General features: G+C 39.5%; 1 protein-coding gene across 1 annotated transcript; it reads right to left on the reverse strand.

Moving 5' to 3' along the window:
• Positions 1 to 345: 345 nt before the first annotated feature.
• Positions 346 to 19192, reverse strand: Gtf2b (general transcription factor IIB). Its single transcript, XM_041651213.1, has 7 exons — positions 19093 to 19192; positions 13194 to 13300; positions 6046 to 6179; positions 3451 to 3597; positions 3189 to 3318; positions 1567 to 1848; positions 346 to 739 (listed from the first exon to the last, which is right to left on the reverse strand). The coding sequence occupies exons 1-7, from the start codon at positions 19107 to 19109 to the stop codon at positions 606 to 608; spliced, it is 951 nt and encodes a 316-aa protein (XP_041507147.1). The 5' UTR covers positions 19110 to 19192; the 3' UTR covers positions 346 to 605.
• Positions 19193 to 20652: the final 1460 nt, after the last annotated feature.

Genomic DNA, 20652 nt, shown 5'->3' on the forward strand with positions numbered 1-20652 from the left:
AACATTCTAAATTTTAATCAGTTGGTCTGCCTTTATTTCATCATCCTTTCTGCTTACAAGCTCATTGAGAACAAGCTTCCACTGCCTCACGGTTTGATGCTTTTCAAGACCTAGCTCGTTACTTCTCTCACACAACCTCTTATGTGTGCCTGTGGTTTGGATACTCAGACTACAAAATGTGTTGTAGATGTTAACAATGGTTCTCAAGCTTTTGCTATTTCTATGACTTAATCAAGAACATAAATATAAAAATGATGGGAAACAAAGCTTTCTCAGCTCTATTACCTGTAATAATATACAGAATTTATAATTATAAATTTTTGTTATAACAAAAACTTTAGTTTTAAAAAATGTTTTATTTGAGAATTACATAGTTTAATATCTTCGAAAATACTGTTTCCTAATCACTAAAAAAGAAAGCAGATTCAGTAAGAAATTTAAATCATTAAATATGTTGCACTAATATATACATACAGAATGCTAAGTAATAATATTTAGCTCTGGAATGCGTACCATCTTTTTCCTCATTAAAGGCTCAACCAGCACAATGTATGCTATGTATAAAGTTCCATGTACATGAGAGTATGACACTTAATTGCTTCAACTTATAGCTGAGGTAATTTGTCCACTGGGGTGTCAAACTTGAAGTCTGAAGGGAAGAGATCTGGAGCCCGAGGGTAGATCAGTCTGTAGGACTGTCTGATTGTAACATCAGCAACACCAGCAATATCTCCAATTTCTAAAGGACAAAAAAACAAGCCATTCAGTTGATCTGCTCTTACTACCAAAGGGCAAAACAAAACAAAAAAAAACCCTCTCAATTTCACTTTTTAAAAGTGATAATGAAAATCCATTTTAATAGGCATGACAAGAGTCAAAGTCAATATAAATAGTGATATTGGCAGGCCTCTTTAAAGGTATCTTAGTAATACTAAAAGACATAATATATGCAAAGCAACCCAGAGCATGGCACTATGAGTGACAGGCACTGTGTTGCTTTTGCCAGATATCGTTGAAAGGTTGAGACAATATATACTTTTCATGTGCAAAGCTAGGTTTATCCCTAGGGTGGCATAAAGATCATCCTCAGCTACACAGCAGGTTTGAGGCCAGTGGGGGATACATGAGACCTTGCCTCAAAACAAACAAACAAACAAACAAAAAAAAAAAAAAAACGGTGAAGGGCCATAAGGTACAATCCCTCCCCGAGGGACCACTGACAACTATTAGTAACATTTTCTTCAGTGATATATAACCACTAGTAAGCTGCTCATCTTCCAATAAATAAACCTCCCATAAAAGATACAAATTAAAATTAAATTCAAACAGGAAAAGGAGACTTGTATACAAGAAAGACTATGCCTCTAATCACTTAAAAGCAAAATTCCATATTCTCTAAAGGTGTTTTATGTCTGTTTTGTTTTGAGATGCTGGGCCAGGCCCTCGGGCACACTCAACAGATACTCTCAATGAACAGAACTATATTTCAACCTACTTCCTTCTGTGTTAATGCTTCAACTCCCAACCCTGCCATCTCTCCGGCACACTTCCTAATAAAGATCCTACCTTTCTGTGTCCGCTTCTCAGCTGATGCCTGGGAAGCCATGTAAATAGCTGCCGCTGCCACAGATATGGGGCTCCTGCCAGGAACCAAGTCCAGCTCGACGGCCTTGCGGGCTATATGTGTTGCTGCCATCTGTACTTGCTTGGGGAGGCAAAGGTTCGAGCAGAACCTGGACATGAAGTCCCCAGTTGTGATCAGATCCACACTGGTTTCCAAAGCTTTCAAAATCAGTTTAAAACAGCGGCCAATTTCTTTTTTAGAAATTCGAGATACGGCACATATTTCTAAAAGAGAAATAAAATTGAAAAAATGCATGTTACAAGGTTCATTTTGTAATTTATCATTTTTTACAAAAATAAAATATTCTAGTTGTTAAAAATTTAATCATGACTTAAAGATGAGACCCTAATCCTCTCAGCAATATTTCCCATAAACCTTATTTATTTAAAAATAAATTCTCAGTTTATAATTTTGTCATACCTTAAATTGAGGCTGTATTCTTTCAAAATAAAAATTTTATCTATTTCAATTTATTATTAAGATACAAGTTTCTCTAATCAAAAACCTCTCAGATATTTATATGTTAATCTTTGTAAGGAATGTTCCAAGGAGAATGAAAGTACTCAAGCTGAAGAATGCCAAGTGCATGTATACTCTTTATCTACATGCTATTTCTCTAAATAAGCTAAAATGTTAGTCACCGCTTGAGTTACAGGCCAAAAGATGTGCGATAAGCCTTGACTCTTCACTTTGATACAGGAAAACTTGAAAGATACTCATTGGCTATATGGTGAATGTAGTGTCCAACCTGGACCTGGGCAATGAAAGTCAGTTATGTATCACAGTAAAACACTGGGAGTAGGCTGTCCTGTACTCCTGAGTAAACACAAGCTTGACAAAACCCAGCAGTGATCAGTGATCTCAAAGTCTTTGCCTTGCACAAAACTGTTATCACTAGGCCTCAAAAAGAAAAAATTACATTGAGACCTTTCTTCCAAGACTTGACACACCGGAAGCTAGCTAGTAGTTGTTTTCTTCACAGTTACAGATGTCACCCCAGTGTAAAGCCTCTGTAGCATGTCAGGCCTTCTAGCCCACAAAGCAGAGTCAGGTGGACAGTGGACTTACAGTAGCTATTAAAATGGTGTCACCTGCGAAAGCAGCTTGCAAAGAAGACTGTCTTTTCTGTCAAAGAACAAAATAAAGATCCACTGGAAAATGTCGTTGTTTAAAGGTTCCCACTGCTGTGAAGACACCATGCCCAAGGCAAGTCTTACAAAGAAAAATTGGGGTGGCGGCTTACATTTCAAAAGTTTAGTTCATTATCATTATGGTGCAACATGGTGGCGTGTAGACTGTCATAGTGCAGGCTACATCTTAATCAAAGGGAAACAGGGAATGGATTAAGACACTGGGTGTATCTTGAACATATATGAGACCTCAAAGCCTGCCTCCATAAAGACACACTTCAACAAGAACACACTCACACCACCTAATAGTTTCATTTCCTTTGGGGGCCATTTTATTTCAAAACATCACAGCCATGTACATGGATTACTGCATGCTATGCTGAAGACAAGCACTATCTGTTAAGTGACTCTACTTAGTGCAGTTGAAGCCTTACCTTTAAATGTCCTTGGAACTCCTTCTTGCCTACAGGCAATGTACAGACAAGCAGAAGCTATCGCATCATTAGCTCTTCCCTTCAGGCTCTTCTGCTCATATACTTGCTTGAATAAATTATTTGTTCGATCCTTCAAAGCAAAGAAACTAAGTTTAATTAAATATAGGCCATTTAATTACTTACAATATCAAAATTTTATGTGTTCATTAAATTATGCAGAGTAAATGTCAGAATGGCTTAAAGCACATGGACAAGAACTTACAACTATATTTCGAGGGAGGTTGATTCTGTCTGCCATGGTTGTGATTTCCTTGAAAGCATTCATCATTGCTCTATCAGAGCTACTCATTGTTCTCCGATTCTGATACTTAGAATTGCCAAACTCATCAAAACTTGCAGCTCCTGTACCCTATAAGACAGAGTTAACCTTGCTAAAACATTTTTGGAAATTTTGAACAGACAATTTCTATGAAAATGTAATTTATACAATCTGACTACGTGTATCCAGTGAAGCCTGTGCCTCAAACAGAAACTTCCAGGAAAAGATGCTTTAAAGAAGTTTTTTCACAGACACTTAAGTAAATCTAAACAATTGTTCCAGAACACAGAAAATAGAAAGTGAAAGTCCAATTGAATTTATAGATGACACAAAATATGTCAGAAGACAGAAAGCAAAAACATATTAAATATACATACAAGATCAAGTAAAGATTAGTCAATACAAGAAAGACAGCTATTAGAGAATAGTTAATATAAAATGTCATAATCACATGTCTAAGAAAAATCACATGATCTTTAAAGGTACCATATAAAGCTATATGAACAAAACTCAAAATGCAGTTTTGATAAAGACTCATAATATTAGAAACAGGCAGTTCTCTGTGTATAAAAACCATTCTTCCAGGCCTAAGTAAACAATCTGGTTAGTAGGAAAAGGCTTCAGACGCACTAAGATCACAGCCAGGTAGCTTTGATGCTTAACAGCAATGCTTGTTAACTGATGGTAAAAGTCAAACTCATTCCAGGAGTGCACACTAAAGCGTCCATGCTGTAACATGCAAAGGCCAGATAAAAAATGTGTAATTGAAGCCATGTGAAGGAGACCACAAGCTATCTGTAGGCCCTATGTCTATGAGTTCAAAATGCCCAACAAAATCATTAAAAAATGCTACTGCAATAAACAGCAAAAACGTTTGTTTGTTAAAGGAAAAGCACTGATGAAATCTGAAGTCTCATAATACATATAATTCCTCTACTCCAGTGATTACAGGAATAGAATTATGTGTATGTGAATTTCTGCATTGAGTTTCTCAAAAGAAGCAAATACAGAACATGCTGGTGTATGCCTTTAATCCCAGCACTTGGGAGGTAGAAACAAGGCAGATCTTTGAGTTCAAGACAGACCTGGTCTATATTGTGAGTACTAGGACAGCCAGGGATACACAGAGAAACCCTATCTTGAAAAACAAAATAACAAAAAATAGACAACACTTATATCTTCCTATCTACTCAGTCTTGTTTTGTCTAACATGACTTTAAGAGAATAATGTAACAACCAAACTTATGTGCTATGGATTTCCCATGCATTCAATTTGTACAGTCTAAACTAATGTGTAGCTATGATCTTAAATTATGACTCTTTGGCCATGCACACTGCCTTTAACCCCAGCAGTCAGGAGGCAGAGTCAGGTGGATCCCTGTAAGCTCCAGGTCAGCCTAGTCTACAACAGCCAGGACTGTTACACAGAAAAACCCTATCTGAAAAAAAAAAAACAGAAAAAAGAAGACTCTCCATGCCCCTGCCCCAGACTACAATGTGTATCTGTTTAAAAGTGTTATGACAATAATTTGCTGAAAACAGCAAATAACAGGTTGAAAGCAGTAGCATAAAAATTAATATCTGTAAGTATTAACAGCATACAGATCTCCTTGATAAAAGGGCATCTAATCCCCTGGAACTGAAGTTACAATGATTGCGAGCCACCATGTGGGTGCTGGGAATCAAATCCAGGTCCTCCACAAGAGTATCAATTGAATCTCTCTGGCCCCAATAATGAATTTTTATATAATGATCTTTTTAAAAAGTCATATTGAGCATTTTGGCACATGCCTCTAACCCTAGCACTTGGGAGGCAGCCGTAAGTGCATCTGTTAGTTCAAGGTTAACCAGTCTACATAGCTAGTTACAGGGCTGTATAGTGATAACCCTCACTCAAAGAAACAAACAAAAACAGACTGTGCAGTAATGAAGTTCTAAACTAGCATACACTTCCATGATGAGTCTTTCAGGGACAGTCATCAGCACTGATCAGCAGTGTAGCCATCCTGGCTTGCTGCCTGCAGGTGGTGCAAATGCTCAAGGTTGCAGTTCTGTGAGTTCATACCTATGCTGGGTCTGACAGTGATTCCAAATTTTAGGGAAACAGATATTCGTGGTGTATCTTCCCAGAAAAAGGCTTATACAACAACTGTTTTTGCAATTGTATGTATATGGGTAATTTGCCTGCATGTGTGCCTGTGCACCAGTGCCTGACTATTGCCAATAGAGGCCGTTCTGAAAGTGGAGCCAACAGTTTGTGAGTCACAGTGTGGATCCTGGGAATTAAATCCACGTCTTCCAGAAGAGTAGCTCTTAATCCCAGCCCAAGATTATTATACTGATTCCATGTTCTTCCCTCCATGATGGGAAAAACACCCAGATCAGTAGAGTTCCACGGTGCTAACACTGGCAAATCTTATTCCCAAGTCAAGAGTCTCCTTTGGGTTAATGATTGATACTTTTGCAAAAAATCCTAACTTTCCAGATCTTTATCTCACCCCCACCTTGGCATTTTCTATTAAATTATGGAATTATTACCTTGCCAATCATGGTGGACAAATCTCCATCACTCAGAAGAGGATTCTGAGAATCTCCAACTCGAGAAGGGTCTTTTGTTGCTTTATCATTGCTAAAAGTTCTCCATTCGGATCCCACATCGATAACCCGGTCCCCTAAGGAGGTAAGCACACAGTTACTTAGCCAGGAACAGAACTGCCCTCCCCATGCTGGCTAATCGCTAGCATCTCAACTTGGCCACCTGGGCTCCAGCTTAGTCTTACATGTCTGCTCTGCTAGTCCAGTAATAAACTATGTAAATAGTATGCTATCATATCATTATTCATATCCCAACTCGTAGAAGAAAAAATTGGTTAAAAATAACACAAAGAAAAAGCTGGTGTGGTAGTATGTGCCTATAATCCTAGTATTTGGGAGGCTGAGGCATAATAGAGAAAAATCAAGGCTATACTGACTACATATACATAGCAAGACCTTACCTCAATGACCAAAGCAAAATAATAAAACTATTCTTATGTGATACAAAGAAAAACAATGAAGCCAGGTATGGTGGTGGAGCAAGCCTCTTATCTCAGGACTCCGATGATAGAGGCAGATAGATATCTGACCCCCATGAATTCCAGACCATCCAGGACTACACAGTGAGACCTTATCCCAGAGAAGGGGGTGGGGGTGACTCAGAATAAAATTTTAAAAGGCAGCAGGCACACTTTTCAAGCAAAGAGGTTATGATTGGGTGTGTGATATCAAAACACCTGGTCACTACTTTAGTGGGAGGAGCTCAGTGTCTGGAAATATCTTTAAAGTAGACAGAGATAACACTGAATATTAAAACACATGTTGGTCAGTGTGTCCACTGTAAATATTACCAACTAATCCCCAGAGCTACATAAACACAGGTACCACTTTCACTGTTCCTCACAACTCATGTTATTTGGCCAAAGATCCCACAGCTACAAGTGAAATGTGTATAAGCTTCTGACCAATTCCATTGAACTCTTTCAATGAACTGTACCTTGTTCATCTTTGCCAGCAATTACAATGCCTTTCAGTATGGTGAGTCAACAAATATAATTACAGAGGTTGTACCAAGATGCTGCTTAGCTTTGGAAAAGTTATTTAATTAAAAAAATTTAAATGGAAGGCTGAGGAGGTAGCTCAGTAGTTGAGAGCATATGCGATTTCACCACAGAACCCAAACCTGGTTATCAGCACCCATATCAGGTGGCTCCCAACCACCTAAAACCAGCTCCAGAGGATCCATGCTCTCTCTCCATAGGAACTTTATTCCTGTGCACATATCCACACACAGATGCAGACGTATGCAAATTTAAAATAAAAATCTTAAGTTCTAATTACATTTACTTATTTTGTGTGTTGGAAGGCACATACACCATACATGTGTAGAGGTCAGAGGATAATTCTCTCCTTCTGCCATGTGGGTTAAGACTGATGACTTAGTATGACATAGGCTTGATGACTTAGGCTTGGTGGGAAGCACTAATCTGTTAAGCCGTCTTTATGACACCATTTTATTTCATTTCTATGCCTTATTTCTTCAGATTTCCCTAATAACTTCACATTTTAAAAACTGTAAGTTAAATGAATTATTGCACTTGTATAAGCATGTACGTTCTCAATGTCTAAACACTGGCAGATGTTCTCACTCTCCATTTTGGGGGAGGGGGGTGATGACAGAGGCAGTCATCTGACCCTTAGATTTTAAAGGACTCCAGGGCTCTGCAGCTCCTTAGTGACAAAGGAATATGGGGTGAAATGATCATTTCAATGTAGAGCATATCAAAACTTTTAAAGAACACATTAATTAAAATGCAATATGCAAAATAGCAATTATAATATAAACCCAGTAATGTGCTTTAAGAAAGTAGGTTACTATATAAGAGAATGATTTGTTAATGAAGGCTCCTGATAAATTTAGTTTTCTTTGAACTTCAAGAGAACCTAGAGAAACTAGAGTATTTCCTAGACAATCATGTTTGGGTGAAGGAACAAAGACCCACACATTAGAAGGCATTTTAACATGCCAGCCTGACTGTGACTCCAAGGAAGGACAAGGTTAAGTGAGAATGACACTGTGTGGTTCCCATGCACTTGTGCTTTCAGAAACAGTCAATGAGGCCAACTTTCCTAGTCAGCAAGATAAAAACAAAACACACACAAACATAAATTACTGTGGTCTTCAAAGCAGTTACCAAATTTGAAAAGTTAAACAGATCAAATGTCATTAACTTATATGTAGCTGTATATACATGAAACAAATATTTTTTTTCAAGCACTTAGGGCCTTGAGCATGCTAGTCAAGTGTTCTCTGAACTTCACTGTCAGCCTTATCTTTGCTTTTATTTGAGGCAGGGTCTCAGAAAATTGTACTCATTCCAGCCGAGGCAGGTATTTAACTTGAATTCTGTCTATAATTCCTAGTAGCTGGAATATTACTGTTCCACTAGGCCCAGCTAACTGTTATGTTTTCAAGGGACAAAAATGAATATATCAAGAAAACCGTACAGGTGGAAACGCATACAGGTGTGTCCACATGCTGTAATTCTATCTGCATATTTGGAGATAAAGCACCAGCAAGCTAAAATACTTCATTTCATAACATTTTCCTTTTGGCATCGAAGTACCTTATAGAGATTGCTTTATACTGTTTTTAAAAAGACAAAATGGACTTTAAAAATAATAATTACAAGGTGGCCTAGTATATAGTATAAACAGAAAGCCCAGCAATGGACAATGAAGTAAAGTTTTCCAAATATGTGGAATGATCTAAATGACTCACTCTAGACATAACTGCTCAAAATAGCATTTATAAGAATCAAATTTCCGCTGGGTGGTTGTGGCACACAACTTTAATCTCAGCACTCAGGAGGCAGAGGCATGTGGATCTCTGTGAATTCGAGGCCAGCCTGGTCTAGAAGAGCTAGTTCCAGGACAGCTAGGACTGTTAAACAGAGAAACCCTGTCTGGGGGTAGGGAGGGAGGAGAATCAGAACCAAGGCAACTCAAAGAGCACAGCATGAAACTAAAGAATTATTCAGAAAAAAAATTATTCATATATATATGAGACAGTATTAGAAAAGTTTCCTGGAAGAAAACTGCAAGTCAGAATCTCTTCAAGGGGAGTGTGTGTAATCAACCTTTATAGTGAGAAGCCTATCAGTTAACAAGCACACACACATACCCTCAAGTATCCTAGAAACAGAAAAAAAATGCCGTTTTTTTCTCCTCTTAAACTACACGTTGACTCTGTAAACTTAAGCCAGATGGGAGTTCTTCGTGAAAACAGTGTAGAAACACTGACACAGACAGAAACCATCACTGTGACCATGTCCATCTCTGCGGCACAACCACATACAGAGAAAGTCATGCCCAGCACATGTCACTGAACTTCAGTGTATAAGCCATAACAGAGTGGCATCTAAAGAGCATTTCATCACACTCTAAAGAGATAAATTGTATCTATTTGTTAAGAAACAAATGAAAGTAACTGTCAAAAAAAATCATTCTTGCTAGTTCAAAACAGTCATCACTCTAGCACCTACCTTTTGACTTGTCAATGACTAAATTTTGGAAGAAAAGGTCAAAATGACTCATTCATTTTTCAAATCTATTTTCCTTATATTTTTTTTAAAAAGATGAATTTAAATTTAAGTGGTGAACATGACATGATATTAAACTGGAAATGGAACTGCTAATTTTAAGCAATACTAATGTGAAATCCTAATTCATATGGCATGATATTGATTTTCTTTTCTCAGCAGTATCGATGTTGAAATAATGTTTAGCTCAACAGGATAGTCATTCAGTTACATTCCCTAGCCCCAAAATTATTTTCTAATAGCTACGAATGCAGCTACAAGCCTAATATTTTGCTGACTATAAATCAATATACAAGCAATATAATGTACAAGGTCAAATTTAGGAACAAACTGATACCCTAAATATTATACTGCTATCTACTGTTGAACTTCGACAGTGACACTGTCACATTATTAGGATCTAGTTGGGGGCAGGGACTCAGCAGTTTTGTGGAAGGAAGGAAGCTCTGCCTCACTGGCCTGCTTAGTCACAACACACCTCAGCACCAAAGGGTCAGGTGTGGTAATACACTCTTCTAATCCCAACAAGGAGATCGAGGCAGACAGATCTCTGAGTGACAGACCAGAGAGGGTTACAGAGAGATGGCTCAGTGGGTAAAAGAACGTAGCACGGCCACACATTTGTTAACCAGGTGCAAGGGGTGTGGGTGGAGACAAAGAAGTCTCTGGGCTCGTTTGTCAGAAAGCCTCACTAAAGGGCAGCAAGCTCTGGGTTCACTGAGAGACCTTGTCTTAAACAAATAGGGTGGAAAATGATAGAAGACATCCTTTGACCTCTGCCAGCTAACAAGCTATGTACACACATGCACATCACAACACACAAATCAGTGATAAAACAGTGAATTGCAAATCATAGCTCTTCAATGTACTCTACAATTCAAGTGAAAGTCAAAGAAACCACTATTATACACTGAACAGTTAGTTACATGGCTGGTTCTTGTGCCAAAGTGGAATAGATTTCTACAGTCTCCCAACCTCAGTGGTTCTTAAGACTTTACTGACCAATCCCAGTGTACTCTGGTCTAGACATAGTCTTCAGTTTCCTTCAAAAAAATACTTGCGCCGGGCGGTGGTGGCGCACGCCTTTAATCCCAGCACTCGGGAGGCAGAGGCAGGTGGATCTCTGTGAGTTCGAGGCCAGCCTGGTCTACAAGAGCTAGTTCCAGGACAGGAACCAAAAACTTCGGAGAAACCCTGTCTCGAAAAATAAAAAAAAAAAAAAATACTTGCATTCCTGATAAGTCTCTTTTTATTTGCTTTTTTGTTTGTTTTGTTTTTCAAAACAGGGTTTCTCTGTAGCTTTGGAGCCTGTCCTAGAACTCGCTCTGTAGACCAGGCTGACCTCCAACTCACAGAGATCCACCTGTCTCTGCCTCCTGAGTGCTGGGATTAAAGGCTTGAGGCATGTGCCACCAATACCTGGCGATAGTTCCTTTCTAAATCAAGTATATGAAAAACACATGACTACTCTCTGATAACTCCATACCTAGTTTATTCTGTTTTTATTAAGAAATTCTGGTGTTATTAAACAGCCCACATTTTTTCTGACCACTGTCTTCCTGGGGGTATTCTGAAAACATGCACCATCTCTGCATAACAAACAACGGCACTGCTACCTAGTTAACAAGCTAATGACTTCACTACACCTTTATGGGCCACAGGTTTGTTTGGACATGAGTACAAGATAGTAATAAACACTATAAAGTGTTGCAATATGGCAACTTGCATGACACAGTACCGTTGAGTTCGATCTCCACAACTGAAGTTTACAGTACAACTGAGTGACAGAGACAAGCAATAAGAGCACGCCTGTGGTTTCTGCTGCAATTACTAAGTGGTGAAACAACTGAATATGAGCATGTTCCAATAAAACTTTATGCATTACAAAACTTAAATATGGTAATATTCTCTTATACCCAAAATCATTATTATTTCAGTTTTTCCTCAACCACTTGAAAGTATAAAAGCCATGAAAGCCATATTAAGAACATGTGTTAGCAGTATGCTGGCACCAAAAGCAATGGATTTCAATCTCTATTAGTAATTCTATATGCTTTAAAATTCCAGCTGTAAGCTAATCAAGGGGGTAAAAAGTCTTGACTACTCAGTGGTAACAACAAACAAAACCTTTCCAGTGTAGGTCTGAAGCAAGCATTTGTCACAGTTCCCAAGTCTAATAGCAATTTTCTTCAAAAGTGACTCAAATTGCTCAAAGGTTGGGAGTAGAGATCAGAGAGAGTGCTTCCTTAGCATGGTAGGCCCTGTGCTTCATTGGCCATACTCAAGATAAAACAAACCACTATCACTTCTGCTCTCGCTACTGCTAAACAGAATCCTCATTTTTCTGTGTGAGTTTAAGTCTCTTCTGTGTATCTAGATTAGTGAGCAAATAGGCATAAAACTGAAATTGTATATTCATTTTTCTTTTTGTAGTAATGGGAATTGAACAAAGAGGTTCTCCCAGTGCTGGGTAAGCATGTTACCACTGGCTATATTGTCAGCCCTAAAAGTAAAATTTTAAGATGTGACATATTTGAATAGTAACAATTTAAACTAGATATTCTATATCCTGACACCATATGCAAGTCTTAACATATCTTATTTTACTACAAGCCACTAGATGAGGCTCAATATTATTACTTTGAAATCTACCACATTTATTTTAGTGGCATACAAATGGCACAAAAGTTAGATATTAGTTATTTGAGTATCACTCCATCTCCTCTTACACACACACCTTCCACTCACTATTTAAAGCTAAGGACGCAAATACTGTGGCCTTTTCATTTCTCTTTTTCTTCTGAGGCAGGTTTTCTCTGTATAGTCATAGACCAGATTGGCCTTAAGATCCGCAAGCCTCTGTCTCCTGAGTGCTGGAATTTTTTTTTTTTTTTATTTTTGAGACAGGTTTGGTTTTGGTTTTTTCTATAGCTTTGGAGCCTGTCCTGGAACTAGCTCTTGTAGACCAGGCTGGCCTTGAACTCACAGAATTACACCCGCCTCTGCCTCCAGAGTGCTGGCATTAAAAACACGAGCCACCATTGCCCAGTGAGCCTTTTCCTTTCTTTTTGGTAAATTTCTGTTGTGGGAACTCCTTCAACCAATAGCCTTTCAGATACCAGACCATTTTGGGCATGGTCTGAGGTACTATATAAGCTCAGTTGTAAAGCGTGCTTAGCCCTTTTTTGCTGGATTCGGTTCCCAGCTTCCAGAGCACACAGAAGACAGCAGATCTTTACCCTTATTGTGAGCTTTATCCCCAAATAAATAAACCTCTGTTGTAGTCCATTACGGGCTATTGAGCACTCTTTAATACGCCTACACATTTCTACCTACATCACAAAACATGTAGTAGTTACATACGTGCAATGGTACATGGCATGTCTACAGACTCTTGCCCATTTCCATTTCTCTTTTTACTTTATTGTAACTGTGACTTGCTTGTGTGGGGTGAGAGCTATTAAAATGTATTCATTAAAACTTTGGAAGCTGTACAAAAGCCAAGTACTGTGGATTATGATTTAAACTAAAAGCTTAATAGCTACTTACCTACAACTAAGCCACATTCAGGGCAGATCATATCGCCGGCTCTGTAGTCCTCTACTAAAATTGCATCTGGATGATTTGGACATGTGACTCTTGGGAGAGCATCCAAACTACATGGAAAAAAACAACAACACATTTTTTTTTATATTTTCCAACTAATAAACAAGTCTGAGTTTTATTGTCTTCTAGTAAACAGGTAAGCTGCTAAGATTTTTGAAATCCTTGATTAGTATAACAACTTACAATCACAATAGCCAGCAGCATTTATATATAATTATCTGATTGTGATCTTTGCTATTTATTTCTATTGTTAGGGAATAAAGGGTGTTTTCTATTTGTCAGCCACCATAATGATGGATTTAGCATAGCACAGTAAAGCCAACACACACTGCATGCAAGACAGTCAGTTGCAGCTGTGCTGGTCTTAGGTCTGATGATTTTCGCTTTGCTGGGCATACTAACACATGCTATAGTCCCAACACTTGAGGCTAAAGTAGGATTCCTTGAGTCCAGGACTTCAAGAACAGCCCAGACAAAAGACATAAGTATCTTCACAAGTAAAAAAAAAGAAAGAAAGAAAGAAAATAAAAGCTGGATAACCATACACAGAAGAATCTAGATTTCTATCTCTTATGCTGTCCAAACATCAATTCAAAATGGACCAATGACCTTCATGTAAGATCTAACCATGGGGGCTGGAATGATGGCTCAGAGGCTGAGTGCTTACTGCTCTTTCAGAAGACCTGGGTTCAGTTCCTAGCACCCACACAGTGACTCACAACCACCCATTAACTCCAGTTCCAAGGAGTCTGACACTTTCTCCTGGCCTCTCAGGTCACCAGGCACACACTCAGACACAAAAATAAAAGAGATCTGACACTTTGAAAGCACTAGAGGAAACAGGTAAAAGGTACTTCAAGATTAGGTATAGCAAGGACTGTGTAGGAGGAGAGAGCTGCTTGTTGGTTCCCACTACCCAGGGCCGAAATAATCACACAGAAACTGTATAATTTAAATCACGCTTGGCCCATTAGCTCTAGCTTCTTATTGGCTAACTCTTACATATTAATTTAACCCATCTCCATTAATCTGTGCATCACCACGAGGTGGTGGCCTACCAGCAAAATTTCAGCACATCTGTCTCTGGCAGTGGCTCCATGGTTTCTCTCTGACTCCACCTCCTTTCTCCCAGTATTGTATTGAGTTTTCCCTGCCATAGGTCTAACGCAGTTCCTTTATTACCCAATGATAGTCACAGCATACAGAGGGGAGTCCTACCCAGGATTGTCTTAAAAGGATGCCAGTATCACAGGATATAATCCCAAGAATGGAAAAGAGTGACTGCATGAAAAAAACTCAACAGCATCTACACTGCAAAGAAAATAATCAGCAGAGCTAACACGGTGTAGGAAAACCTCTGCCAGTGACATAGGAAACACTATATATTAATATCAAGAAACTATATTGCACTCCAAAAATTAAGTACCAAAAATCAACAAGTAGACTAATGAAAGACAGTTCTCAAAAAAAAAAAAAAAGGAAACACAAATGGCCAATATTTGTAAATGTATTCAGTATCTTTAGCCACTGAGGAAATTAAAACTGCTTTTTATCTCATCCCAGTCAGAACGGCAATTATCTAGAAACCAAATGACAACAATAGTATGGCAACTGTGGAAAAGAAGAATCATCACACACTGCTGATGGGAAGAGAAACTGTTACAGTTGCCGTGGAAATCAGAATGGGTTTTCTCAAAAGACAAACTATAGGGCTGGTGAGATAGCGCAGTGGGTGAAAGTGCTTATGGCCAGGCATGATGACGAGTTCAGCCACTGGGACCCAAATGGCAGAGGGATAAACCAACTTCCACAGTTGTGCTCTGATGCGGTTAGGGGAGAAAGCAGAATCCCACCAACTGTCCTGACTCACACCTTGGCACAGGTTCTCCCCCCAATAAATAAATACACTAATAAATCTTTTTAGATAGAACTATGTAATAGACTATACAACTCCTAGGCAGATACCTGAAGCTCTAAGTATACACATCACACACACACACACACTCAAATACCCATGTTCATCTGTAACAATGTAATGAAGTGGAATCAACTTAGGGTAAAAAATTATGTTACCAATACACAGTCTTAAAAAATGAAATCTTAGGAAACAAATGGAAATGAAAAGCATTACACTAAGTGAATAAAACATAATCAGAAAAACAAGGACAGCATGATTCCTTCATGTGTGGAATTTGTATTCAAGTTTACATGTATGTATATTATACATACACATACATGTTACATATGTATGTAGGATCTGAAAGAAAAATGGGGAACTGTAAGCAGGAAGGAAGTGACCTGAGGGAGGAGAGAGGAGAAAAGAGAGGGGCAGAAGGGGCACTATTTGGAAGAAGTGAACCAGCAAGAAGGTGGAAGTCAGGACTGACTATACAAAAGTATACACCAACGTAAGGCATACCATAAGACCATTATACTGCACGCTAGTCTAAGAAACTCATTTCAAATGAAAAATAATGATTACAAAGCTAACATTATGTTATGACATTAGTAACAATATTTTCCTTTTATTTTCTTAAAAGATAGGAGTTGCTCTATAGTCTTATTGGCCTCAAACACACTATACAGCCCAGGCTGGCATCACCCAGGAGCCTCTTACCTCAGCCTCCTGAAGTGACATCACAGGGATGTGCCACAAAGCCCAGTTCATGATATTAGTAACTTTTTTATTTATCTTGAACAATAAAACAGCTTGGGGAAATTGATTAACCTTAAATGACTTGATAAAACATGCTTTTAAAAAAACAAAGATTCTTGGTCAAAACCTAAGTATTATTTTTGGAAGGTGTGAACCCTCTTCTAAAGCTCACTTGACATGTACAGAGCAAATGGTTCCGTCGCAGTCACCACAAGCATACACTTAAAACACAAAATTGACTCTTTACAACATGTAAATAGACATTTGTGGTTTAGGGTCAAGTTTCTCATGCTAGCTGTTATAACTCAGAAAGTTTTAATCACTAACATTGTTTTTCATTTATTTACTTTAAAGGTATATAATTTTTGTTTTATGTATGTATGTATGTGCATGCATGTATGTCTAGTGCCCAGATGTCAGAAAAGGCATCAGATTCCCTGGAAGTGCAGGTACCATTTGGGTGCCAGATCCTCTGCAAGAGCAACAAGTGTTCTTAATACTGAGCCATCTTTCTGGCTCACTAACTACCAACTTTGAAGTCACATAGAAAATTGATTTTAAAAAAAAAGCACATAATAACCACCAAATTTACTCAATTATAACATATCTTGGACTTTTCTAATCAGGAAAATTGGAGAGGGCAGAAATTGCTTTATTCTGGAAATTTAAAAAAAAAATAAATTATGAAAAATAAAAGTAGTACATAAAAACTGAAAAGCTGCTGATATAAAAGAAAATGTGATCAAAATAAGGGGAGTTATCATTAAATGAAGCAGGAGGTTACCATAACAGTACGTTATGGATTATCACAGTTTAGCACTTATTTCGTTTGTTTTTTTCGAGACAGGGATTCTCTGTAGCTTTGGAGTCTGTCCTGGAACTTGCTCTTATAGACCAGACTGGCCTTGAACTCACAGATATTCGCCTGCTTCTGCCACCCTGATGCTGAGATTCAAGGCGTGCACCACCACCACCCAGCCAGTTTAGCACTGTTAACAAGTAGATCAAGCCAGCTGTGATGAAGAATGCCTGTAATCCCAGAATTCCAAAGCAGAGCTAGATCTGCCACCATATTTAGGCCATACTAATAATGATACAAAGAACATGGTAAGTTCTGGGACAGCTTAGACTAGAGTGAGCATCTCAAAAAGAAACTAAAAATAAAAGTACATTAAAGGGGCTGGGAAGGGATTGGAGCTCAGTGGATAATAACTATACAGTGAGTTCCAGAGCAGCTTAGACTATGGTCTCAAAAAGCAAAAAAAAAAAAGAGAGAGAAAGAAAAAACAGAAAAGAAAAAGAAAAAATACAAACAAACAAATAAAAGTAGGTAAAGGGGCTGGGAATGTAACTTAGAGGGAGAGTACTTGCCTAAGGTCATGGGCTCGATCCCTAGCACTTAAAAATGGGAAACACAGGAAAGTTTGCAGTGTTTTTAAATGACAATGGAATTATTTAAGTATAGGTATTTTGTCTGCATGTATGTCCGTGAATCTGTGCATGACCTGGTACCAGCAGAGTAAGAAGAGGGCACCGGATCTCCTGGAACTAGGGTAACTGAAGATTTTGTGAGCTGGCGTGTGGTACTGGGAACTGAACCCAGGGCCTCTGGAAAAGCAATCAGAGCTCTTAAATTTGCATAATATCCTGCAAGATAGGATATTTCACAGGTCCTGGCCAGAAAATTATTTACCCGAAGTCAGAATAAATATAGGACTTCACTCTGAACACATTCTCTTCAAGAATATCAATGGGTTTCAAGGCTAAGTGACTGCACACCATCCCAAAGGAAATGGAACATCAACCTCTCTTTATTCCCACTGACGGACCATGTAGAGCAGTAATAGGAATGATTTAAAAGCTGGACAATGGACCGAGCATGTCTGCATGCCTAGGAGAATTCTAGGCCAGGAACTCAAAATGAACTGTCCATTAAAAAAAATAAGTTTCAAGGAATGTTTAAATGACAAGTTTAAAAAATGTAGCCAGTGAGTTTACTATACGTACTATTTAACTACAACTTGTGTTTCAAGAACACAGAAGTTCCTGTTCCATAACCTACATATGCACACATTCAGTTTTCACAGCAGCGCCACGGGAAAATTTCAGTATTGGATAATTTGGGGAAGCTGTTTTCAGGTCCCCACAAGGAAGTCATACCTGACAAAACCACACCCAGATGGAATGATTAATTCATAATTAAATCTAATTTAAAAATAAATTACAACCGGTAAGCAAGAGTGCCAATGGCTTTAGTTCCACACAAACAGTTGAAACTGCTCATCTCCATGTCCACCTCTCGCTTTTTATAATACAGTGTTCGAGGTTCCCAGAAAGGACCTGTGCGCGTCTGTGAATAATGGCTTCCCCTGGTGACGTTTATCAGTTCCAATGTGCCAGCAAGTGCAGAACTTAATTTGATACTTTGAATACACTCTGTATTAACTAGAAACCAATGGAATAGTGATCAGAAATAGGTATGCATGCTGGGGCACTCGAAAGGTCAACACACTGGCATGACTCAGTTTACACATATGCCAGAATACTAATATCTACCTCGCAGTGGTTACAAGAGATATAATTAGGGTCTGCAAAGCACTTTGCAGGTCACAAGATTAAAGGCTGTCTCCGAGGACCCAACACGCATTTCCTGTCGATATTAAGTACACTACGTTTTAAAAATACATTAAAAATGACTTGCAGCATATGTAATTAATTTTTTTGCAGACAACATCTCCTTCGGAGTGCTCAATGATACTTGGGGGGTGGCTGTAGGGGAGAATTATTCAAGTCTCCGTATGTGCTTTTTCTTTCCACTTCGGGGGGCCACTAGGCTGGAGACCCGTTTCCACTAGGCTACCGACGCTGACGTTTCCCAACTTCCTAGCTGACAGATCCACAGGGACCTAGCGCGTCGCTTCCCCAGCTGTCTGGAAAGGAGGCGACGTCACAGCCCCTCAGATTGGATGGGCCGTCGTGGGGAAAACAGACAGAAAACAGGAACGTGGCACAAAGACAGCGGATGGGTCCGGAGAGAGACGGAGGCCGGGGCGGCGCATAGTCGCGGGGACGAAGCCTGACCGCGGCGACTCGGGCGAGCAGGGGACGCCCGCGGCAGCCGTCCTTCCGGAAGAGCCTCGGCCCCGCGACCCCCGGTTCCACTCGTTCCGAGGCCGCCGCACTCACCGGCTGGTCGACGCCATCTTCGTGGCTCCGCCAACAGCTTCTTCCCAAGCAGGAAGCGACCTGGCGACCGGACGCTCCGAGCCGAGCTTTTATACGCGAGTCACCCGCGCGCAGTTTGCGCGTCTACGGGTCGGGAGGCGGGCCAAAAAGCAGGCGATCCTAATGACGCAAGCTAAAGGCTTCCTGGTTTTCTTTGCTGAGTAGCTGTCAGCTGCTGGTCGCTGGAAGAAATTTCCGAGCTACCGCGGATAGAAGCCGGGCGTGGTTACTCACACCTTTAATCCCAGCACGCGGGAGGCAGAAACTCGAGAATCTCTGTGAGTCCGGGGAGCAGCCTGGTCTATGCAGCGAGGCTCGAGGACAGTGAGGACTACAGCGAGAGACCCTGTCTCGAACTAAACAAAACAAAAAAACCCACCCAGGAAGAGTCTCAGAGAATCCAGCGAATGAGTTCAGAGTTAGTTCTCCAGCAAACCAAATCAAAATCCCAAAGAAGTTGCCGGTGGTGGTGAAAGGACGGACGTAAGCATTGGACAAAAACAAAACACCACAAATCAGATGGGTAGATAGACAGACAGATAATAGGTAGGTAGGTAGATAGACAGACAGACAGATAATGGTTGTTAGGTAGGTAAATAGAAGAGAGAGAGAGAGAGAGAGAGAGAGAGAGAGAAGAGAAGAGAAGAGAAGAGAAGAGAAGAGAAGAGAAGAGAGAGAGAGAGACCAAAACAACCCACAAAGGAAACAAAGCTGTTTGATAGGGGCTTACCTCAAACCACTCCTTTACTTTCAAGTCAATTTTCCCTGTCTGATTGAATTTCTCATTTGCCCTGAGTAAAGAATTTGGAATAAAAAGAAATTGGCTTTGGTCTTTAGGAGTGGCTATCAATTCAAGTTCTGTCACAGACCAACAAGCTTCGAATTCCTCCAGGTCTTTTACCTCAACAGTGTAGGGATAGAGTGGATTTGCCTCAAAGGCACTTCTAGAATCGACTCAAGATCAGATAGAGCCCAGTGACAGTAGTGTATGTTGTGAAGGAAATGGAGAATCTGGTCCTGCCATGATCCATGTTGTTTGTCTTTCCCCAAACATCACTGGACATTGAACTGAAAGCTAAGAATAGAAAATTTAATAAAACACCTAATGACTGTAAAAGGGCCTATTGTACATTTATTTATTTATCAGTTAAACTAGTATCAAAATGGAAATAACAAGGCAGGTCTTGTGGTTCATCCTTGTAATCCTAGGAGGCAGAGGCTGGAGGCCCAGAGATTCAAATCCCGCATGGACTTCAGAGTGGGAGCCTGTCTCATTCCTTCCCCGCTTACTTAGCAAAGGTATTTGTAGCAGCATTTCATTTGTATTTTAATAAAAGACCAGGCAGTGGTGACATACACTTTTAATCCCAGTAGCCACACTAGTTGCCATAGAAACTGAGCTGTGTATGCCTTTAATCCAGCCCTAGAGAGGATTATAAAATGGGAGGAGACAGCTCTCAGGCTCAGTCTCATTCTGAGATTCCTGGAGGCAGGATCACCATTTCAGCCTGAGTTGGAGAT

The sequence above is a fragment of the Microtus oregoni genome, unplaced genomic scaffold, assembly GCF_018167655.1.
Source record: "Microtus oregoni isolate MIOR12 unplaced genomic scaffold, Mior012 000000F_ref0000247, whole genome shotgun sequence".
Classification (NCBI taxonomy): Eukaryota; Metazoa; Chordata; class Mammalia; order Rodentia; family Cricetidae; genus Microtus; species Microtus oregoni.